Source organism: Elephantulus edwardii, unplaced genomic scaffold (genome assembly GCF_000299155.1).
Source record: "Elephantulus edwardii isolate Elephantulus edwardi_28Jun2011 unplaced genomic scaffold, EleEdw1.0 scaffold00181, whole genome shotgun sequence".
NCBI classification, from domain to species: Eukaryota; Metazoa; Chordata; class Mammalia; order Macroscelidea; family Macroscelididae; genus Elephantulus; species Elephantulus edwardii.
In genome coordinates this window covers 6,058,514-6,084,150 of record NW_006399931.1, presented here as the reverse complement: position 1 = coordinate 6,084,150, position 25,637 = coordinate 6,058,514, and the positions used below count along the sequence as shown (strand labels likewise).

At 41.8% G+C, this 25,637-nt stretch overlaps 1 protein-coding gene across 1 annotated transcript in view; it reads right to left on the bottom strand.

The window, feature by feature from the left end:
• Positions 1–25,629, bottom strand: part of WASL (Wiskott-Aldrich syndrome-like) — a 70,874-nt gene extending 45,245 nt beyond the window's left edge. The window contains exon 1 of the mRNA XM_006896083.1: positions 25,350–25,629. Coding sequence (XP_006896145.1) covers positions 25,350–25,469 — 120 coding nt within the window. The 5' untranslated portion in view covers positions 25,470–25,629. The remainder of the gene's footprint in view (positions 1–25,349) is intronic.
• Between the last annotated feature and the right edge of the window lie 8 nt (positions 25,630–25,637).

Below are 25,637 nucleotides of genomic sequence, written 5' to 3'. Positions count from 1 at the left end.
CAACCTAGAAGACACAAATTTGACTAACAAGTTATAAGTACATGAGTCCAAAAATTATGGAAAAGTAAAAGAAAAGATTCTTTCATTGTTTTCTAATTCAATATTTCTAATTCTGGTTAGCATGCGTATGTTTAAACTTCTCCAAAGAATGGGAAATTTACTAAAATAAAAGATCATGTTCTTTTTTTAAAAGTCTTTACCCATTGACAAACCAAGAACTAGGAGACGGGGGGAGGAATCTAATGTTCTTGTATAATAGAGGGTGTTGGGATGGTCACTGGAGTTCTTTTATATAATACTCTGATGGTGAGCTCTGACTGTGTAGTCCTTGGCAGGCTGTGCTAACCGAAAGGCAGTCTGTCTCCGGTGGTTCAAATCCACCAGAAGCTCTGAGAAAGATAAGTAATCCAATTTATACCCTCCAAAAAGTTGCTGGAGGGTCAGCTATAATTAAGTTCAGACTTGACAGCAATGAGAGAATATATATAATCATTCTAAGTAAGTACTATTTAAGGTAAAAAGAAGGTTAGTATCTCACTTCAGTAGCAGTGGCAAAGTTTAACAGGATAGCAAGTAATAAATGCTGGAGATGTCCCGATATAGGAACTCTTTTACATTGTTGGTGGTATTGTACAATGGTACAACCACTCTGGGAAGCAGTTTGGTGCTTCCTCAAAAAGCTGAACATAGACATTTCATATGACCCCCACGATTTCACTGCTTGGAATATACCCCAAGAAAATGAGAACTGAAACACAAACAGAGACTTCTACATCAATGTTCATAGCAGCATTATTCACCATTGCAAGAACATGGAAACAGCCCAGATGTCCAACCACAATCAAATGGATTGAGAAGTTATGGTACATTCACACAATGGAATACTACACAGCACACAGGAGCAATAATTTTGTAACTTGGGAGGGACTGGAGAGTATTGTGCTTAGTGAGCTGAGACCCATAAGGACAAATACTGTATAAAACCATTATTGTAGAATAAGCGTGAGGATGGGGGGGGGGGACAGCAGAGGGGCGAGGATGGGAGGGGAAATGAATCATGGGGTCACATAATTTGATGAGGGGTTAGGGAAATGGGAAGGAAATTGTATGAATTTCTCAATCATACTAGCCACATTTCACCTGCTCAACAGTCACACGCACAGGGAGCTGTGGTGGCCTCGTGGTAGAAGCTGTGCTGCCAACCCATTGGCATATGGTTTGAGTTCACCAGTTCCTCGTGGGTGAAGGATGGGCAATCTCTTTCTATGAGATTTATTGCATCTGAAAACCCACTGGAGGGTCAGCGACAGATTGGTTCCAATGCAATGGTACACAACAACAAATGCTATACTAGACAGTACAAATATAAAATATGTCCATCATAAAAAGTTCTACTGGACAGGATCACTCCCAAAAGTATCAGGGAAGAAAGAGAATTTATACAAATACCTTCTAAGAACATGAAGCGAAAATAATATCAAGGGTAGGTCTGAGTCAGGATCATTAGACAAAGGTATGTTCGCCTACAAAAAACCAATTTAGTCTGGTTAACTGGAGACTAAATGTAAGAACTATTTCCTATATGTATTAAATAAGAAGGTAATTCTGAAATAATTCCTGTCTTCACAGTTTATAACACAGAAAGAGGTATGTTTATTTTTTATTTTTTTTTAATACTCTAACAAGTTATGATACAAAAGTCCTTTGGACAGACTGAAAAGGGGAACCGAGAATTCTAAGTGAAGACAGGGTTAGGGAGACAATCTTAAGGGATGGTCCAGAGAAGTGTGATGACTGAAAGTGTGACTCTGGGTTAGACTCCAGCAGTTAGCTGTTACTTTTCAGGCAATTACGTAACACCCCATCCCTGTCTCCTCATCTGTAAAATGATGAGGGTGCCAATACTACTCATTTCCTTTTATGTGGCTGTTATTATTGCACGCTGTTGAGTCAGATCTGACTCATAGCTGACCCTCTAGCAGGTGTTTAGAGGCAGTAAACTGCAGGGGAGGAGACTGCGTAGTTTTGGGACTGCAGTGCAGCATCTAGGCAACGAGAGCTCTTTATATGGTAGTTGTTAAATGCCATCAAGCTGGCTCTGACACATAGTGACCCTATGCCCACCGAAAAGTCTACCGGATCCCGTCCCCTCCTCATGACCTCTACTATGCTCAAGCCCACTGTCACCGTGTAAATAAATCTCATTAAGTTTCTCTCTTCCTCTCTTCTGACGACTGTTTTTCCAAGCATGTTTCCTCCAAGGTCTTGCCCCTTATGACAAGAGGCCCAAAGTCTGTGGCATCAAATCTCATCATCCTCACTTCTCAGAAGCACTCTGGTGTGCCTCCTCTGAGATTTGCTTCTTTTGGCAGCTCATGGGATAGTCATTACTCTCCACCAATTCCACAAGCCAAAGGCCTCACAGTCTTCCTTATTCACTGTCCAATTTATACCTATCTATGAAGCAGCTGAAATGACCATGGCTTTGCTCAGGTGCACTTTCACAGGCAAAGTGCTATCATTTGTTACTATGTTCTGCCTTGCTCCTTAGTATTTGAAAAAGGACAGAAGACTGGCCCAATGCAACACATCTTGGTTATTGCTACAATGGATATCCATCGTGGTTTCAAGAAAAATTAAATCCTTGACAACTTCAATCTTTTCTCCATCTATCATGATGTTGTCTATTAACCTAGCGGTGAGAATACTTCTTTAAGATTGCTGTTGTTAAGTGCCCCCACTGAGTCGTAGACGGCTCATAGCGACCAATGAACGAAAAGTCCTGGATACCTCCTGTATAACTTTCATTCTTTATCCAAGTTCATAGAGTTTCTGGAGGCAAGTTATTTCGGAAGTGGATGCCACTCCTGCTTCCAAGCTTGTTTTAAGTGGAAACCTCCACCAAACACTGTCCACCATGGGTAAACATTATCACATTTGACACATCAGTGTCACAGTGTTCAGCTTCACAGCAACCATGAGTTACCTCTGTACAGCAATGCACAGACCAGGGCTAGACTGCTTAGAAGAATGACAAAAACAATTAAAACCAGGCCTGAGGGCCGCGGATTAAAGTCACCCACTTCTGGCTTGGTAGTATCATCACTTTCTTTCCACTAGACCACTGAGCTCTCTTGTTGTTGTTGTTGTTGTTAAGTGCCACTGAGTCGGAGACAGCTCATAGCAACACTATGAACGAAAGTCCTGAACACTTGTACAACTTTCCTCGTTTCTCCAAGATCATAGGGTTTCCAGAAGCAAGCTATTACGGAAGTGGATGCCACTCCTGCTTCCAAGCTTATTTTAATCAGTGAGCTCCACCAAACACTGTATACCATGGGTAACCATTATCACAGTACCCTAAATGGCTCTCAGGATATGTTTTCTATCTACGAATACAGTTTTTGTTTAAAACTAAATCTAGACACAACAGTATGAGAAAGAGAAAAACGGCACTCTGTTTAAAAATAAAAATCACAAAATTAAGATTCAACTAAAACAATGCACTCAACAAAATTCAGTAAGAAGACACCACACTGTTAGCTAAAAATTATAACCCACAGTTAAGAGCATGATTCACTAAAACAAATCATGACTTTATCACTCAGCTGTACCGAGAAGCTCTGGCAGCACAGTTCCCAGGCAGTTGTGCTACTAACTTCAGAGGCAAGGCCTCGCCTGGGGCACAAGGCCACCAGTGGCTCCTCAGGAGAATGATGGGCCATCTCCTCCCAAGGGATTTAACGCCTCTGGGACTGTGAGGTGGTTTGATGACAAAATGTGAAAGAATGGTTCTTCCTAAGCACTAAAGAGTCTCAAAGCGTGTCGAGTATCAAGTGGCTAAAACATAATATACAGAGAAGAAATAGGGTAAGAAAATGCAAGCTTCATTTCAAATCTGAAGTATCTAAACAGTTACTTCTTAAAAAAAAAAGATAAGAAAAAAGGAAGAGTTACTTCTATCAAAATTAAATCAAAAGAGCAACAGAGGAACACAGTTACAGTGCAAGAGGTGGTGCCAGATTGGCTCAAAATGAGGAAGTCTGGTAAGCAGGAAATCATTTTCAGTATATTCAATTAACTAGTCCATTTTGTGGTTTTCCACAGAGTTACACAGAAGATTTTCATCTTTGTTTTTATTACCTTGCAAGTTGTCTAAAAGGTATGCTGAAGAACAGAAATAAAATGCAAACTGGAAAAATGTCAAATTTTACAGTAGTCATATTAAAATTAAAAGAGTAAAATAAACTTTATTACATTTCCTTTAATCAATAAGTAAAAACATTGTATCACTACCTGTAATGAATAATTTTAATTTATTGTTGTATTTTTCCTTGTTTTAGAAAATTTTAGAAAGCCAGTGTATTTTTTACTTGTGGCACATTTCAGCTGAATGAACCACTTTTCAACTGGTCAACATCAAGAAAAGAAAGACTGGGCCAACTGGCAGCAGCATGATAGAGAAGACAGTGAGATAGTTAACAGCTTCAGTTTGCTTGGTTCCACAATCAACTCTTGGTACCAGCAGCTGGGAAATCAATAGAGAACTGCCTTGAGGAACTCTGCTGTCAAGGACCTATTCAAAATACTGATGAGCAACTATGTCAGTCTGGAGGCTAAGATGTGCCTGATCGGGTCATGGTCTTCGCAATTACTTGCTATGCATCCGAAATCTGGACAATGACTAGGGACGACAGAAGGAGACTTGATGCCTTTGAGCTGTGGTGCTGGAGAAAAAATACTGAATATATTATGGATTGCTAGGAGAACAGATTCGTCCCGGAGAGGGTGAACCCTGGCTGCCCTTTGGAAAGCAAGGATTCTAAAGCTCTGTCTTACACACTTTGGGCATGTGACAAGGAGGAAGCAGGGACATCACTCTTGGGACAGCACAAGAAAGGAAGACCCTGGGTGAGATGGACTGACTCAGTGACTGAGGAAAAGAGGGTAGATGTGTCTGACTGACACAATGAGGTTGACTCAGGACAGAGCAAGGTTCAGAACAGTAATACATAGGGTTGTTATGAGTTGGAAGGGACTTGACGGGACTTAACAATAACAACAGGGGCTTGATGGTAAGAAGTTGGACTACAGTCTCAAAGGCAGATGGTTTAAATGTACCAGCTATTCTGCAAAATGATGAGCAATCTCCTCTTATGTGATAAACTATTTACGGCCTCTGAAAACCCACTGGAGGGTCAGCTACAAATTGGCACACAACATCAATAGAAGATTATAATCATTCAGAATATATTTACTCAAAGAATTAAAACAGATTTTACTTCTCAAAACTTCCTTTTGTTTTCTCAAAAGTGGGGAAAAGATCCAAATCATTAGCTCTATCAAACATGTGATAAAAAAGTGAAGAATCAGATGCTCCGCTGGAGGAGGGGCAATCTCCTCCTGTGCCAGTCAGCTCCGATTCAATACACAACAAGGGGGAAAAGGTGCAGAATTCATTCCTTCAATATAAACCTAAAATTTCCTACATAAGAATGTTTACATTAATAAATACATCACACTGATAGACACATAAAGCTGAAAAGGTTATTTTTAATATCATGTGCTAATGCTTTTATATGTCAATATTAAAATAGCTCTTTAGGTATCTTTTGTAGTATATTTTACTAAATCAGATAAACTTACCCTACTAAAAAAAATGTAAACAAAATACACTTTTATTGTAAATACAGCAGACTTCTTGCCAGAAATGCTGACAGTAAAACACATTGTTTAGTAGACAGCATTTCATTCTAGGAAGAATTCAAGTTATTTGGAAAATACACTGAACAAAGGCAATTCAAATTCATGCAGAAGACACCAAGAGTCTTGAGAAACAAGAGTAAGCAGCAAGCAGAGCACAGTTTCAGTCACTTTTCTTTACCCTGTGAAGGACCTGCTATTAGCAGACAGGCCAGAAGGTTTATACTGCCATGCTAACTTTCAGAATGAGAAAGAAGGGCAAGCCACACATAAAACCCGAGCGGTTAGAAAAATGTTAGGAAAACACCACTCAAAGAGATTTTAATTTTGGGAATATAAATTCTGATAATCTCTTCCAAATATTATTTTTATAAAGTTACACTAGAAAGGAAGGCTATACACTAATGAAAAAAGCAATTAAAAAGTTCCCTAATTTATCCACAGATCTTGAGTCATGTCTGAAAACTAGGAAATTATCATTTTGAATATATAGTATTTAATTAGATGATCCTAAATCATTAATGATTTAATCATTAATAAATCATTTCATGAAGAGTACTGACTACCCCACAGACTGTCAAAAGAACAGCTATGTCTTTGAGAACGTACAGCCCCAGTGCTCCTCGGAGGCAAAGATGACAAAGCTTCATCTCACATACTTTGGCGTGTTGTTAGGAGAGGTTAGTCTTTGGAAGGGATATTATAATTGTAAAGGTGATGGGTTAGTAAACACGAGAAAGACCCTCAACCAGATGGAGTACTATAGAAACTGCTACAGTGGGCTCTATTACTATTATTAGGTGCTGTCAAGTACAACTCACAGTGATCCGATAAACAAACAGATTTGAACCCTGTCCTACCTTGTACACAGGTACAACCTAATTTGTTGCTACTTAGTAGACAATGACTGACAGATCTATCTAGTAGACACTGACTGACTGTGACAACCTCACAATCTCTTGACACACTCGAGCCCATGGCTGTAGTCACTGCGTCAATTCACCTGGTTAAAGGTCTTCCTCTTCTTCGCCATCCCTCCACCTTTTCATGTATGATGTCCCTCTCCAAGAAACAGCCTATCCTAGCAACATGCCCCAAATATGTGAGGCCAAGTTTCACTCACCATCCTTGCTTCCAAGGAGCAGATAATTTGGCTTCACCCTCTTCAAGACATAGTCATTTGTTCTCTTAGGAGTCCACGGCTTATTCAGTATTCTCCTTCAACACCACAACTCAAAGACATCAATTTTCCTTCTATCATCTATTCACTATTTAGTTCTCAGATGCATAGTAAGTGACTGAAAAGACCACAGCTTGAATTAGGCACACCTTAGTCTTCAAACTGACATCACTGCTCTTGAGCATTTTGCAACTCACTCACAGCTGACCTTCCAGCAGGTTTTCAGAGGCTCTAAAACCACATGAGAGGAGATTGCCCATCTTTCTCCAATAGACAGAGCTGTTGGATTGGAACCATGAGTGTGCTGAAGTCTTTGGGTTAGCACCACTGCTCCCTACAGACGAGGCCACCAGAATAAAATGAAACCATTCCTTAATGATAAAGGGTTAACGAATTAAGAGTACTTAACAAGTTTATGCATTTAATAACAGTTTCAAAACAAATAAAACCTGATAGAACTACAAGGAGAAACAAAACAAATCCATAATTACAGTGGAAGAAATCAACACCTCCTTCTTGATAATCAAAAGAATGAGAAAGATTGGGAATCAGTAGGATTACAGAAGACTTGAATAAGGAAGGCTATCATTCAATAACCTAAGTTACATTTGTTGAACAATTATCTGACAAAGAACACTAATTTAGACCCTTGTTTCTGATAGAATAAGTAGATCTGGTGACACAGTGTGTTATGTGTTATGCTAACAGAAATGTTTGTGGTCAGAATTTCCTACTCAGCAAAAAGCGGTCACTTTCCTCCTGGGAAGATTTACAGCCTCAGAAATGCAACAGAGGGGCATTGTGATTCTGCACTGCTTCAACCACACTAGCTTTGGTTTCTTAATTTTATGAAACTAAATAAATATAAAAGGACAGGAGCACAACCTAATTCGTTGCTATCTAGTGGACACTGACTGACAGCCGACCCTCCAAGGCTTAGGAGGAGATTTCTTATCTTTCTGCCTCAGAACCTCTACTAGATTCAAAGCACTGGAGAGGCACAGCCTTTGTGGTTAGCACCTCAACTCCCTGCACGCTATGCTCACATTGCAATTAGACTAGAAGTCAACAACAGAAATATATGGAAAATCCCTCCTGAGTATGTTAAACCTTAAGCCTAAATTTACTAAATATTGAAAAGAATCTTTGTTTTCTCGATATTGAGGTACAATCCACACCGAAGGCTGCATTAGTTGATCTTCTCCAACAAGTTTCAAGTCCTCCTCACTTCCAGAAAGCGAGGTTTTGTCATCTGCACAACTCAGGTTATTGATGAGTCTTGCTCCAATTCTGATGCCACACTCCTCTTCATAGAGTCCAGCTTTTTGGATAATTTGCTCAACACACAGACTGAATAGGTATGGAGAAAGAATACCACCCTGCCACACTCCCATCTCACTTTTAAACCATGTAGTGTTCCCTTGCTCAGTTTATACAACAGCCTCCAGGTCCAGATATAGATTTTACATGAGCATAATTAACTACTCTGGGACTCTCATTCTTCTCAATGTCAGCCACAACTTGTTATGATCCGCACACACAAAGTTCTCTGTATAATCTAATAAAACATAAATAGACATTCTTCTTATATTCCTTACTTTCAGCCAGGATCCATCTGACATGGTGCCACAGCCTCTTCTAAATCCTGCTTGAATTTCAGGCAGTTCCCTATCTATGTACTGTTCTAGTCGTGTTTTAATGTTCTTGAGTAGTATTTTGTTTGCATGTGATACTGTTCAATAATTTCCACAGTCAGTTGGATCACTGTTCTTGGAAATGAGAACAAATATTGATCTCTTCCTATCTGTTGGCCAAACAGCTATGCTCCAAATTTCCTGGCACACACTGGTGAGGGCATCCCTGAAATGAAGATTTTTAACAATGGACCGACGGACAACATCATGATGGAGAGGAGATTGAAACTGTCAACAGCTTCATCTTGGCTTGGGTCCACAGTTAATACCCTTGCTACCAGCAGTCAGGAAATACGGAGATGCATTGGGAAAATAAGCAGTTTGGGACCTCTCCAAATTATTGAGCAGAAATGATGCTGGTTTGAGGATGAATACACATCTGATTTAGGCCATAGTCTTTCCGGTCAGTTGCTATGCATCTGAGAGCTGGATGATGAATAACGATGACAAAAGAGGAACTGATGCCTTTGCGTTGCAGTACTGGAGAAGAGTGCTGAATATCCATCCCATGGACGACGAAGAGAACAGATATGTTTTGGAATGGGTGCATCTGGGATGCTCTTTGTAGGCAAGAATGAGGAACCTTCACCTCATAGACCTTGGCATGCTGCTACCAGGAGCTATTCCTTGGAAAGGGACAGGATGCCGGGAAGGGTCAAGGGACAGCAAAGGAGAGGAAAACCCTCAGTCAGGTGGACTGACACAGTGACTGTTGCAATGGGCTCTTGTGTGTCAGGAAGTGTGAGGATGGCGCAGGATAGAACAGGGTTCAGAGCTTTCGTTCACAGGGTTGCTGTGAGTCATACTTGACTTGACGGTACCTAACAGCAATACAGGAAAAGTGAAAGTGGATAGGGATATCGCTTCAACAAGACCAACTATGAGCTGATACCTAACGAAGCTGGGGAACAGGTACACACAGACATATTAAGTCATATGTAAATGTTAGGAGAGAATGACATCAAAACATTAAAAGCTTTCTAATCTCTACCTGCCTTAATCAAGCTACATCAGCATTATAAAACCGTTCAGTTAAAAATCTGTATGTCACAGAAACAGGCAAGAATGAAGAACTAGATCTAAGGGTATGTGGCTAATTCCATATATTATAAAGAACATCGCTTTGTACAGGTAGGAGAGAAATAAATTGCTACATAAAATCTGTTGGAAAAACTAGACATTTGTAAAAATATAAGGATGGAAGGCTGCTACACAGTTTTTCCAAAATAATTTCCAAATAAAGACATATATATTCAAAATAAAGCCATGAAGAAACGGAAAAATATTTTGGCTATGCTGAGGTAGGCAACCTGATAGAATAAAAGATGCACATTATTACACTTTAAAACACAATGAATTTATAAACTATGCAACTACCATGCAAAGGCATTTGACTGCGTGGATCATAACAAACTGTGGCTGACTCTGAGAAGAATGGGAATCCTAGAACATTTAATCGTGCTAATGCGAAACCTATACTTGGACCAAGAGGCAGTCGTCAGAACAGAGCAGGGCAACACTGAATGGTTCAAAATTGGGAAGGGTGTGCGCCAGGGATGTGTCCTATCTCCATACCTTTTCAACCTGTATGCAGGGCAGATTATCCGAGAGTCTGGGCTCTATGAGGAGACGGATTGGTGGAAGATTGATCAACAATCTGTGTTATGCAGATGACACAATCTTGCTTGCTGAAACTGAGGACGTCATGCACTTACTGCAGAGGGTCAAGGACTGCAGCCTTCAGTATGGACTGAGGCTCAATGTCAAGAAGACAAAGATTCTCACCACTGGACCAATTGGTAGCATCAGGATGGATGGTGAAGAGATTGCGATTGTCCACAGCTTCAGTTTGCTCGGCTCCACGGTCAACACTCTTGGCACCAGTAGCCAGGAAATCAAAAAACGTATTGCGATGGGAAAGTCTGCAGTTAGAGACCTCTCTAAAGTACTCAAGAGCAACGGTGTCTCTTTGGAGACGAAGGTGCGCCTGATACAGGCCATGGTCTTTGCAATCACTTGTTATGCATCAGAGAGCTGGACAATGACTAGGGAGGGCAGAAGGAGAATTGACGCCTTTGAGCTGTGGTGCTGGAGAAGAGTATTGAATGTACCATGGACTGCCAAGAAAACAAACAGATTCATCCTAGAGAGGGTTAAGCCAGGCTACTCCTTGGAGGCAAAGATCCTGGGGCTTCATCTGACATACTTTGGACATGTTGCAAAGAGAGACAGGTCTTTGGAGAGGGACATCATGCTGGGTAGAGGGACAGTGCAGGAGGGGAAGACCCTCTATGAGGTGGATTGATTCAGTGACTGGGGTAATTGGGATGGGTGTGTTAGAGGCAATGCGATTGGCACCGGAGAGAGCAGGGGTTAGGGTTGCTGTACATAGAGTCGCTATGAGTCGCAAGGGACTCGACGGCACATAACAACAACAACAACAACAACAACAACAACAATGCAACTACCAAAAACATGGTACAAAGTTCAAAAATTAATGGTAAAATGATTTACAAAAAATGATTCTCTAATGTATAAAAGGGAGGTTCTGGTAGCCTAGTGGTAAGAATGCCCATTGCTATACTGAAGGCACAGCGTTCGAGTCCACTAGCTGATTTGCTGAAGAAGGATGGACAACTCGCGTGATTACTAACTCTGAAAACACACTTAATGGATTTTCAGCTATGGGTCAGTTCTGACTCAATGGCATACAACAACAATAATGTTTTAAACAATGTAGAAAATTACAGCTCTTAAACTGTGTCCATAAACATTTGCAAAGCAATGAGTTTGAGTTTGAATATACAGAGTTCCCTCAAATCAATAAAAAAGGACAAATAATCCAATAGAAAAGTCTAAAGACAGAAAAAAAGAACATATAAAAACCAGAAATGACCAAAAGACATAAAAAGACGTTCAACCTCACTAAAAACCACAAATCAAATAATGAGATTTTTCACTAGTAAGACTAATGTCAGAAGGATCTTGGCTGAAAGCAGAAGAGTACCAGAGGAATGTCTGTGTTTCATTGACTATGCAAAGGCATTTGACTGTGTGATCACAACACACTGTGACTGGCTCTGAGAAGAATGAGAATCCCAGAACACTTGGTTGTACTTATGCGAAACCTATACTTGGACCAGGAGGCAGTCGCTGGAACAGAGCAAGGAAACACTGCTTTCTATCTCCATATCTTTTCAATCTATATGTGGAACAGATTATCCGGGAGGCTGGGCTATATGAGGAGAAGTGTGGCATCAGGATTGGAGACAGACTCATCAACAACCTCCATTTTGCAGATGATAAAACCCTGCTTGCTGAAACTGAGGAGGACCTGGAGCGCTTGCCACAGATGTTTTAATACCTAGTGTAACAAATGTTTGGGAGTATAATGCAGCAATTCCCATTAATATTTTTAATGTTCATGCTCTCTAAATGGAAAAAGTAGCCCTTTTGGTTAGCATTCCAACACAGACTACGTCCTGGTGGTAGGGAGGTGTTGGGCTCCTAACTGAAAGGTCAGCCTTTCCACCAGAGAAAGCTCTAATTAAGATTTACAGACTTGAAAACACCACGAAGGTCACTGAGTTGAAATTGACTCCACGGCAGTGGGTTTGGCTTTGGTTGTTCCACAAACATCCTTGAAAAGACACATGTATTCGATACCTGGGGTATTATAAGGAACTCACATGTTCAAATCCTGCCATTCCCACCTCCTCCCCCAATTAAACATGCCAGTCTGGCCTTCCTCTCCTAGCCCCAGTCACAATCTTTCTAGCATTTAGCTTTGGCACAGCAACTAAGCTTCACTGACGAGGAACTGGATTCACTTGTAGTGGCTGCCTGTAGAAGACGATGAGGATTCAGAGAAAATCTGAACTCAAATAAGAAAAAAAACACAGAGAGTGATTGGTGGTGTCTGGCCTGGGCAGAGACTATCCCTCGCAATCTTCTTTTTGGTTCTAGACCATCCTAGAATTCAGGTTCCTCAGTTAGGCCAGTTCCCCAAAGAAAAGGAAAGAAGTATTTAGTTAACTTCAAAGCATTACTTCATCATTCCAATTATAAATAATAGTTACTATTTTTCCTCACTTCTTCCTTTGATTCACTTCTAGAATAAAACATAAATGTCTGTGGCTCCTTACTATCCAGACTAAAATTCAACCCAAGGTTCTCCTCAATCTAGCCTCAACTTACCCTTCAAACATATTTTCTAATTCCACCCTTGCCAGTCTATTTATCTCCAAATAATCCCCACACATATTCTCCTAATTTGTGCTCACACATTTCTTTAAGACTGAAATGAGTTACTTCCCTGCTACTAATATGAATTTTATAGACTATCTGACATGACCTAATTCAGCCCATTGTCTTTTCAATCACTTGCTATGAATGTAAGAGCTGGGCAATGACAGAAGAGCACTGAATATCCTGTGGACAGCCAAAAGAACAGATATAGCTTGGAAAAAGGAAAAAGTGCTGCCAGAGTGCTCCGTAGAGGCAAGTACGGTAAAGCATCATTACACACACACACACACACACACACACGTCGTTAGGAGGAGCTAGTCCCTGATAAGGGACATCATGCTTGGCAAGGTGGAGGGTCAGTCAAAGAGAAGCCCATCCTCAACGAGATGACTGTAGCAACTGGCTTACGATATCAGAGATGGTGAGAATGTCACATGATAGGACAGGGTTCAGATCTGTCGTTTACAGGGTCTCTAAGGGTCCTATTCAAATCCCCAACACTTAACAACTCATCTCTCCTTCAGTGCAGATTTTATCATAAGCTCCCTTGCAGCCTCAATGTGTTATCTTCAGTGACTCAGTAACCACCCCAGGAGTAAGTACTGGATTTTCCTTACTTCTTCCTTGTTGTCTAAGTAACTTGGAAGGGTGTGGTGAAATTTTAGGGAATCCTCCATTTTTCAAATGTGAAGCTATTTTCTTGACAAAACTGGAAGCAATCACTTGGTTTTCTGACTAGCTTTACGTACTCCATCACAAATCACTCATTTCTGGGGATCTCCAGTGGCATCCACAATGAGCAGTGCTGCTAACCCCAAATCAATCGGATTCTTTACTAGCATATCACTTTTTAATTTTTTTAGCATTATCTTTTCAAGGTAATTTCCTAACTAATGTATGTTTTTTATATTACTTTCTTCCCCTCTCTAAATAGTTTATTTCTCCTGATGTGGAGGTGGGCTGCCTGGAGACCAGAAGGCATGGCCCCTACAGACCAAGGCAGGGGAGTGTGGCCCTAGGGTGGAAGTGGACGATGGCCACGTCCACATCACAGTAGTTGATGTGGACTCTGTGGGGGCTGATGAGTGGGGTGGGAAGGCAGACCCCACCGCAGCTTGGTGCAGACTCAGTTCTGCGCAATGCTGCCGATGCCGTGCAGGCTGCAGAGCACACGCGGGTCACTGGAGCCGCCAAGAGCCAGGAGCTGGTCCAGGACCACGTGCACCGCGATGGACTGATCTGGTCTGCCAGTGCCCTGCACCAGCTGCCGGCTGAGCTCGGAGAGCAGCCCGATGGGCACAGAGGCCCCTTGGTGCTCACCAGGAACATCACATCGGCATGACGGCCGAACACATGGCTAGTGCAAAGACTGCCGCCTGGCACTCAATTTCCTTTTTGAGAGAAAGTTTAAAAACACTTGGTTTTTTATATGCAAGTAGATATAATCTGGAGGCCAATTACCTGGCCAAGTGACTGGAAGAAATCGGTATTTATTCTCATTTCAAAAAAAAGGAGACCTGACAGAGTATGGAAATTATTGAACAATATCACTAATACCACACACAAGCAAAATCCTGCTCCAGACTATCCAAAACGACTGGAACAGTACATCGACAGAGAACTAATTACCAGAAATACAAGATGAGTTTAGAAGAGATGGCATTAGAGACATTTACTGCCAATGTCAGATGGATCTTGGATGAAAGCAGAGAGCACCAGAAGAATGTCTATCAGTGTTTCATTGACTACGCAAAGGCATTTGACTGTGTGGATCACAAGAGACTGGCTAACCTTGAGGAGAATGGGAATCCCAGAACACTTGATTGTGCTCATGTGAAACCTACACTTAAAACCAGGAAGCCGTCCTCAGAACAGAGCAAGGAAATACTGCATGGTTCAAAATCAGGAAAGGAATGCCGTCAGACATGTGTCCTATCTCTGTATCTTTTCAATCTATATGCAGAACAGATCATTTGGGAGGCTGGGCTTCATGAGGAGGAATGCAGCATCAGGATTGGAGAAAGACTCATTAACAATTATGCAGATGGCATTACCTTGCTTGCTGAAACTAAGGAGGACCTGAAGCTCTTGCTGTGGAAATTCAAAGACCACAGTCTTCAATATGGATTGAAGCTCAACATCAAGAAGACAGGGATTCTCACCACTGGGCCAACTGGCAGCACCATAATGGACAGACAAGAGACTGAGGCTGTTAACAATTTTAGCTTGCTTGACTCCACAATCAACACTCTTGGCACCAGCAGTGAGGAAATCAAGACTAATTGCACTGGGAAAATATGCTGTCAGGGACCTTTCAGGAGTACTGAGAATTAACAATGTCAGTCTAAAGAATAAGGTGTCCCTGATCCAGGACATGGTCTTTGCAATTACCAGCTATCCATTCGGGAGCTGGTCAATGACTAAAGATGATAGTAGAACAATCGATGCCGTTGAGCTGTGGTGGTGAATTAGAGTCTTGAACATACCACGGACCACCAAGAGAACAATCAGGTCTGTATTAGAGAGGGTGAAACCAAGTTTCTCTTTAGAGGCTAGGATTTTGAACCTCTGACATACGTTGGGCACATGGCCAGGAGGGACTGGTCCTTGGAGAAGGACATGCTTGGAAGGGTGGAGGGACAGCACAGGAGAGGAAGTCAGTTACCAAATGAGATGGAGTGATACAGTAACTGGGGTAATGGGGTAAGTGTGTTGGAGCCTGAGACTGGCTCATGACAGGGCAGGCTCAGAGCTGCTATACATCCAACTGCTATGAGTCACAGGCAAACTGACAACATATAACATCAATCACAACTGGTTAGCATAATTAACTACAATGTCTAATCAAACTGATACTGTCTTACCTTTCCACTCACACAATTAACCCATTTATTACCTTTTTACTTCCCTCCCCCATTCTCTGCTAATGTTTTTATGAGAACCTGAGGGCACAACATGATCGATGGGAGAAAGGACTGAATCTGCCAAAGAATTTCATCTTACTTGGATTTAAAAACAACACCCTGGGATTAGCAGTCAAGAAATCAAAAGATGTATCACAATGGGAAAGTCAACTGTCAAGGACCTCTCCAAAGTTTTAGGAGCAATGATGTCATTTAACAACTAAAGTGCACTTGATCAACCCACAGTCTTAACTGCTTGCTATGCATCTGAAAGTTGGACAATGTAGAAGAATGACAGAATTGATGCCTTTGAGTTGTGTTTAGAAAAGTAATGAATATCCTGTGGATGGTCAAAGAACAAACTGGTACGTCTTGGAGATGGCATAACCAGGGTGGCTCCTTAGAGGCAAGGGTGGTGAGGAAAGTAGTAAGGAAGGATCAGTTCTCAGTTCTTGGAAAAGACAGAAACAGAAACAGACTTAGTCAGGTGGGAGGTCTTCACAGAGAGGAAGAGTCTCAACAAGATGGACTAGCACAGTGACCGAAACAATGGGCTTAAGTATTTCAGGGATGACAAGGATGGCACTGGACAACACCGGGTACATACAGGTCGTGCTCAACTTGAAGGCATCTTACAACCACTAATTTAAAATTTTTTACTTTAGAGCTATACTATGATAAGTATCTTACTTTCTAAACTAGTTTGAGTGTCTCTAAATATAAGATAAAAGCCTAATTCTAAAATGACTTGAAAAATAGTTCATTTCCACTGCTGAACCAAAGGTAGCAATTCTCTGGTAGCTTGAAATCAGCACCAATGGCTCCACAATAGATGGGCAATCTTCAGTGTGATTTATAGTCTCTGAAACCTGATGAAGGTCAGGTATGAGGTGGTACCAACTTGATGACAATGAATATGAGTTTTAACAGCATTTTCTATTCCAAGGTATCTTCTTTCTATCTCTTTGTTATTGTCTAGCCAGCATTTCATGAGTATTCCTTTTACAGAAATATATTTCTATAATAAATCTTTGTTGTTGTTACATGCCTTCAAGTCAATGACTTCTGCCACGGAGCTGTTAAGTGCCATCAAGTCAACGACTCACGGTGATCCTATGAACAAGAGAACTGTACCTGGCCTATCCTGTGCCATCCTGAAGATCCCGGGCCTGCTGAAGCCCACTGTGGTAGTCACCTTGTCAAACTGTCTCACTGAGGATGTTCTTCTCACTCAATGATCTTCCACCTTTCCCAGAACAGTGGCTCTCTCCAAGGACTGGCTCCTCCTGCAAAGATGTTCAAAATCCTGTCTTGCCTATGAGAAGCATGCTGGTTGTACTTCCTTCAAGGCAGATCTGCTCTTCTGCCAGGTCACGGAATACTCAATACTTTTTGTCAGCACTACAATTTAAAGGCCTCAGATCTTCTCTGTCATCCTTACTCATTGTCCAACTTCGAGATTCATAGAAAGCAACTGAAAGTACTATGGCCTGGATGAGGTACACTTTAAACTGACATCTTTATGCTTTAGAATTTGAGAGGTCCTTCACAGATTGCAACACGTCTTTTGATTTCTCAACTTGTTTCAGGAAATACAAGTTTGTTAACATATTACTGTTGTTGTTAAGTGCCATCAAGCTGACTGCGACTCATAGTAGCCCCGTGAACAATGGATCCGCACATCCTGCCCCAGTCTGTGCCATCCTCACAATCTCTGACATACTCCAGTCCACCTTTACAGTCACTGTCATCACCCCATCTTGTTGAGGGTCTTCCCCTTCCTTCACGGACCTTCCACCTTTCCTAGCATGATGTCCTTACCAAGGACAGAATCCTCCTAACAATATGCTCAAAGTATGCTTTCACATGACTGCATTATCAACTTCAATGTTGAATCAGTCTCAAAGAAAACCAGATTAGTTCATTAAAACGATTAAGTTCAACAATCAAAAAATCCTGGAAAACAAGCAATAAAAGATATCATCTAGCCATTATACCACTAATACAATTGCATGTAAAAAAAAAAAATAGTCCCAGATGAAACTGATTAACAAACTAGTTCTGGTGGCCTAGTGGTATGAAACTACACTGTAATCCTAAAGGCACAAGGTTTGAATCCACCAGCTGCTCCACAGGAGAAGGATGAACAATCTCATTCCTTATGAGTAAGTGCCTCTGATAACCCATTGGAGGGTCAGCTATGGGTCAGTTTTAACCGATGGTACTCAATAACAACATACTGTTATGTACTCTCACGTCTAAACCAACTCACAGCTGACCTTCCAACAGGTTTTCAGGGGCAGTTAATCTCACAGTAGGAAACTGCACCTCTTTCTCCAGCTGATTAAAGATACTCTTAAAGACACAACTCTATATTAGAAAAAGCACTAAGGGATAGAAGTAAAAGGTATCCTGCTTCTAATAAGATAAAAATTTAATGGATCATTTTTAATTGTTTACTCTATTATTAATGCTTTACAGTTGTTTGTCTTTTAATGTGAAAGTTCTATCAAACTGTGATGCTTAGAAAATGAGAAGCGAGAAATTGGCATTTACAATGAGGTGATCTAGGATTAATTGTCTTTCACATGTCTACACCTGCCTTTGTGATCACTGGAAAGCAGTAATGTACCAGGGTTAAGGGAGGGGTGACCTTTTCTACCACACTGTTCCCCGACAACTTGAATAGAGAAATAAAATGTTAAAGCTGGAAAGACTATGGGGTTATCTCATCCAACCTCTCAGATTAGGAAATTGATGTTCAAGAAAAGAAAAAAAATCTTTTTCACATTCACAATTAGGTGGTGACAGATCCTGTACTAAAACTCAACCACCACTGACCGTATGGTCACACCTTTGTTTCTCTCCAGCTCAAAAACTCAGCGGCGAAGAGACTTGTTCAGGCTACTCTTCAACTCTTAATCTGGTCTCTATAGTTAGTTGCACTTTAAAGAATACAGTGCTGGAAATGACCTAAATAAAAACAAACTGAGTATATTGTTTCTGTTATTGTGTGCCATCAGTAACAACTCACAGCTATCCCATGAACACAGACCTGTACCTGGCTCCTTCCTTTACCAGCCTCACCATTCTCGGATATGCTCAAGCCCACTGTTAAAATCACCGTGTCAGTTCATTTTGAATTTCAATGTTTTCTTTCCTCTGACCATCCACCTAGTCCAGCATGAAGTCTTTTTCCAAGAACAGATCTCTCCCTGCAACATGAAGTTTCAACATCTCTGTCTCTAAGAAGCATCCTTGCACATCTACCAAGACAGATGTGTCTGTTGTTAGGAAAGTCCATGGGATATTTAGTACTCTTCCTCAAAACCACAATTAAAGGCATCAATTCTTCTGTCATCCATATTCACTGTTCAACTTTCAGATGCATACCAAGTAACTGACACTACTATGTGTAGCCCATCTTAGTCTCTGTGCTGACAATGATGCTCTTCAGCACTTTAGAGAGGTCCCTGATGGCAGATTTTCCGAATGGACCCCCCCTATCTTTTGATTTCGTGACTGTTGGTACCATTAGGTGTTGATTGTGAATCCAAGCAAAATTAATTCATTTGAAATTTTACTCTAAAACCTCTCCACTACTCACTACTTGAAGTGGTCAACTGGGAACCAGCTCCTAGCTGGTCCTCCGCGGGGTTGCCGAAGCTGTCACATGCAAGGGGGGAAGGAAGGTGCCCATTTTCTCTAGCGGAGTTGCTGGAGAAACCGTCTGAAACACGGTCTTTAGAGGAGTGCAACTCCCCATGGACTATGCCAACAGGAAAGCTAAAACGTGGAATGGCACCCACGACAACATTTCTCATATACTTCTATGAACTTCCAGAACACTTGATACATAGCAAACACTCCAAGTATTACTGTTCTACTGTTAAATTGTCTCACAAGAACTATTCTATGAAACTGCCCCATTAAAGATCAGACTAGTTAAGGAACTTGCTTATAGCTACAAAGCTAAGGGGAACCCAAAACAGAATTTATAGCTCGGACCCACTGGACTTTTCTAAACACTCTGGTTTAATCCTCCCTGTACCCCACTGCCAGGTAGTCTATACTGACTCAGTGTAACCCTCAATCAAGGTTTTGAAGGCTGTAAATCCTTGTCCATCTTTTGTCCTGAGGAGGTCTGGCAAATTTCAACTGCCAACCTTTTGGATGTCATAAAGATTTTCCTGGTTGTAACTGGAAGCACATCACCAGGCCGTTTTTTCATAGCGCAGTTAACTGAGTCTGAACCACCAACCTTCAGATAAACCGTCTTGCTGCTGCGTGGTCTCTATTTGAACCACCCACGTTTCCCAGTATGTGAAGTGAAACACATTCCCAGTCACAAAATGTCTCGTTTAGAAACAATGTAACAGTTAATCTTGTGCCACCACTTGTATTATTTGTTCAGTAGCAGAATTAAACCACTTTGTTCTAATGAGTGAAGACTGGAGTCAGGTACTTCTGCTTCAGAACTAGAAGGTCTAACAATCAGATTAAACAATGAGAAATTCTGAGTGAGTTCTTAACGAACAACAAAATATTCCATCAATGAGTATTCAGTGACCAGTTATACTAGATGTGACGTACTGGAGATCACAAAAACTATAGAGAACTACACTGACACAAGTCTACTTCCCAGAACTGCATATAAGGTGAGAAACAAAAATAAGGAAATAAGCAGTACTAAAATGTTTAAAATCTATGACAGAGTCTGTAGAATTGGACATTATGTAATTTGGATGTTGTGTAGACATCTGTTAGTAATCTGGAGTTCACAGATTTACTAACAAATTCCGCTGTGTTCTTATATCTATCTTTAAATTGAATTTGTAACCAAAGTTGAAAAATACAGTTTGTACTGAGCACCAACTAGCCAAATGCTTGTCTTTAAAAATTTATAGCATACTTTCTATGTATAAAAAAAAAATGCTATACACTATCAGATTTACCAAAACATAATACTTAATACAATAATAAGTTCTGATGGATGTATAGGCAGTCAAATGCTGACCAAATCATATTATGGGTGTACGATTGTAAAATCAAAGAAGGCTGAAAGAAAATGAAAATCAATTCATAAAATCAGCATAAAAAGAAAGTTCAAACTCATCATTGTTCCACGGAAACCAATTCCAAGTGGACGCTCTTGTGGGTTTCTGAAGCTGTAAATCACACGGTCGGAGAAAGCCCATCTCTCTCCCTCTTAAACGGCTGAGGGATTTAGCACTGAAGCAGCACTGTATGGACCAGGCGGCCCAAGCGCCTCAAGTATCATGAAAACAAACAGGTGAGTCAATAGCATTACTAATTCACTTGGGCCGGAGAGAGAGGTAAAAAGCTGGTTTAAGATTCCTCCCCCCACTTCTAAATTTCCTATTCAAGTTTACATGCATTAAGCCCTATTTTACCAAACTGTGCATATTCTTTGCAAAAAGTGTCAAATTACATAGAATAAAACACAACACTGTAAAACATGACCATGTAATTGCTTAAGTCTTCTGCTGTTAAGTAAATTCCACCAGTGAGTTACCAAGACAAGTCCACCATGGTTGGCAGAGGGCCAGCAGGGAAAAAAAGGGGGGGGGAAGGCTTTCAATGAGATGATTGACAGGAAGGCGCTGCATCAACGGGGTCAAATCCAGCAATGACTGTCAGCTGGTGTTGGCCCAGTCCGAGAATTCTGTAACACAGGAACAGACTCAACGGAACCTAACAGCAGCAGCACCTATTAACTTTATGTAAAACACTAACACATGTATATTTACAACTTTAAATGAAACCTCAGCTTCCACAAAATATGCTTTTAAAAATGGCTAAATACATTTATTAACTATTAGATTTTTCTACAGAGCCTCGCACATCAATGCAAAGTCCCAATAACGCCTAGTATATGTCTACCTAGTGAGTTGTGAGGAGTTTCTACATTCATTTTGGTGGTGTTGGTGGTTAAGTAGAACACTGATACGGTGGTGCTGAGTCAGTTCCAGGTCAGAGCAGTCCTATGTCCAACAGAACTCAACACTGCTCAGTTCTGAGCCATTTCTACAATCCAGATATTATTCCGCTGCTACTCCTCAGGTTTTCAATGGCCAATTTTCTGTGATCTGCCAAGTCCTCCTTCGTAGTCTTTCTTAGTCCGGAATGCCCAACAGATTCTGTTCACAAAGGGTATACAGCTGGCATCACCTCAACACACGAGACACCACAGTCATAACACAATAGATGAGTGGTGGTTTAACACCTCTCTATCCCAACTTTCTTCATCCTATATATCCAAGTGGGATTACATCTCGCTGAGATCTAACGGCTCTTTCCACCACCGTTGCCTAAATTCAGGCCTTGATCATATTTTACATGAACCTCTCTGATCTCCTTTGTCTCTAATCTCACAACCTTCAACCCACTGTCTACACAGCTTCCACCCTCCCCACAAACTTGCTGAAAATCAAATCTGATCTTGCAGTTCCCAACTAACAGTGCAATACTACAATAAAACCCCCACATCACAACACCCAAAAAATAACCATCCACCAAAAACAAACCCCCACTCAAACCAAATCCATGCCAATATTGGTTACTGCCAATATGAACTGCCCTCTTACAACTATGAAATATATATTGATATTTCAAAACCTAAACTGATCATTTAGTATGAAATAGACATTGATGTTTTAATTTAACCTTAACTTTAAAAGGCCAGAAATTCAAGGAATGAACATTTCCAGAGATGATGAAATTCCATTGTAAACTCAGTGAACTATTATCTAGTGAAGAGGCCTAACTGTAGCAATTCTAATGACTCCACAATGATCCCAATACATACTTAAATCAGAAACCTTCCTTTCTCTACTAATACACTACTAATAGTTGTTGTTACTGTTATGTGCCGTCGAGTCGCTTGCGACTCAAAGAGACCCTATGTACAAGAGCCCTAAATGCCGTTCTATCCTGTGCCAACCGCAGTGAGTGGATATATGGATATATCTGCATAATATCCTTCCAATCTATACAGCAATCCCATGAAATAATATTGATTTTACAGAACTAAAAAAAAAAAAAATAGCAAAATTAAACCTCTCAAGGCAAGAAAGTTAAGAATCTTTTCAAAAGTGAGCCTATGTGTTTGAACTCAGGCTGACTGACTACAGAGTCAAACCCTTTTCCAATTTGACCGTGTACGCCTCTTACAAATCACTTCTGAAGTATTGACTTACTCATCAACTTACATATTTGCGTCCCTTTTTAGACACAGTGAGTTCCTCAAAGCTCACTTGGATTTGATTGTCTAGTTAATCATCACGTGTTTGTTGAATGAATGAATGAAAGAGGGAATGGCACTCCAGGAGAACTGGTAAGGTAACTACGTCTGATTCAGTTCTTAAACCCTTGGACGGAGCTCTCAAGATGTTCTTGCCTAACAAATTTGGCTTGTAAATCACATCAAATTTACTGATAAATTTATCCCGGTATAATGTATTTTGGTATTGTTTTAAACGAAGAAGAATGGCATGAATAGTAAAGGAAAAAACCTTGAAAAAAACATTAAAATATAATTTTTCATTTACTCTCTATTAACTAGGGACTATCAAATACTAAAACTAATCTTTACAACACTTTCACCCTAAAAGAGGTGGTGATGATAATTATGTGGTTTCAAATAAAAAAGAACAAAAGGTATAGTGCCTCAATTAAAAATATATGGCAAAAAAACTGAGTCTGAACAATTTCTTGACCATCCACATAAGCCAACCAGTGAGCAATGCATCATGCACCATCCTAGCATTCTGCACGCTTTTTTCTAAAAGCAGTAGACACTAAAGGTAAGTCCAGAGCACTTGTCAGTACTCCTGTGTATAATAAAGGCAACATTCTGCCTACTGTGTCCAGTGTGCAAATCACAGCAAACTAGTTAGAGAGCAAATGTAAATAAAGCAGCAAAACTGGAGTTTTGCTTTTCATTTGCAGTTAACATATAACTCAAAGCGAAGATTAATCTAAACTGAAAAGAAGCAGATTTAGTTCAAGTCTTCCATTTTAATGATGTTGGTAGATGAAACACGAAGTTCGCATAATTCTATTACTACAACTTCCAGAAATAAATAAAGACCCAAAGAAGGGAAAAAAACCTAAAGCAACATGCTGTAGTGGAAAATACAATTTACTGGGCTTCAGAGCTCTGGTTACATTAGTTAAACTGCTGTGTGACTTCGGGCTCACTTTTCTCATTTAAAGGAAAAAGAAAATAAGAAGTGCGTGTGTTTGTGGAAGAAACTAATCTCTTCTCCACATTTCTGATTTTAAAGTCACTTTTCTTGTTTCATTCCCCTAAACAGAAAAGTCAAATTCCATTCTCTACAGTCTTAATTTCTGCAACCTGAAAGCACGTTTGAAACTGAATGTCAGGATTCAACCTCCAACTGGATGGGACTTGTTACCAGGAGTGGACTCCCATAAAGTTAACAATTAATCCGGTAACTTTCCAGAAATCGTCTAACCCTAACTTCTTGGGCAAGCAGGTGGAGTCCGGTGCGGCAGAGCAACCATGACCATGACCATGACCGAGGAAGGTTATAAAATGATACACAGCTGCTAGAGTTCTGCAGGTGTTTCCTGGGCCCCAGTGGCAGTCTCTCTCTGCAGGTGCTAACAAGCCAACAGGGGAAGAAAAAGGCTCGCGTTCCGACAAAGTCAAAACCCGGTTCAAGCCAGCCACCGCAGCAAGATGCAGCCAGACAAGGCCTACACACCACCGAGCTGAACCTCCCCACCCCCAGAAGTGCCAGCAGCCAATGTAATGAATGCTTCTTCCGTCAACAACACACATTCCCCTTCCCACAGCAGAACTGCTCTCCAAACCGGCCATCTGGGGTCGGAATGGGCCGCAGAGACTCAACCGAAGAAGCATTCTCATACCCAAGGGCCCCCAACTACTAGCAACTGCGGTAGCCCTGCGCATGGCTGCAGAGAGCGATGCACCCCCTCTTAACTCATGCCAAAAAAAAAAAAAAAATCAATCTCAGTTGCAGGGAGAGGCGAAACCGGGCCTGGGCGAGATTGCTGGAGATACAATCCCAGGTTGGCTGCAAAGGAAAAGCAGTAGCATTTCCTGCTCTCGCTGCAAAGCGCACAGAGCTCGGGAACCTGCGCTCCACTTCATTCCCTCCCGAGACCCTAAAAGGGGGGGACCAGAACCCCTATTCGGATCCGCTTCATTCATCTTGGGCCTCCTTCCCCCGACCCGGCCACTCGCGGAACCTTTGGCATTGTGAAGAAAGGCACACCCAGATCAAAGAGTAGGAGGTGAAAGCGAGGGCCAGGGAAGGGGCCCGGATCCGGGGAGCGCGCAGCTCCTGCAAGCGAAGCCCCTTAGGGCCTGCGAGCAAAGTTTGCACCAGCGGCCAGGGCAGGCGGGGTCCCGGCCCCGCGGGCTGCAGGGCGGGCCTGCGGAGGTGACACTGTCCGGCGAAGCGGCCCGCACCGGGGCCGGCCGGAGGCCTGGTGGCCGCGGAACCCCGGGCGCCGCTCCCGCCTCCTGCCCCACTCCCACTTCCCCCACCGCGGCCCTCCGCCCCGGGCGGCAGGAGCGGGGTGGGAACGCGGATATCGGACACTGACCACACATTTCTTGCCGAGGAAGGTGAAGAGGGACTCGTTCTCCTGCGGGGTGAGCAGCAGGGACCCCACGTTGGTCACCCTCCGCGGCGGCGGCGGCTGCTGCTGCTGGCCGGAGCTCATGGTGTGGCCGGCAGGGCTGCGAGTGCAGGGTCGTCTCCTCCGGCGAGTGGGCGAGCGCGGGTCTCCCCTCTCGGTGACAGGGCGGGGAGGAGGGGAGTCAGAGGTGCAGCATCTCGCAGCTCCTCCGGCGCGGGGAGGAGGAGGAAGACGAGGAGGAGGAGGAGGCCA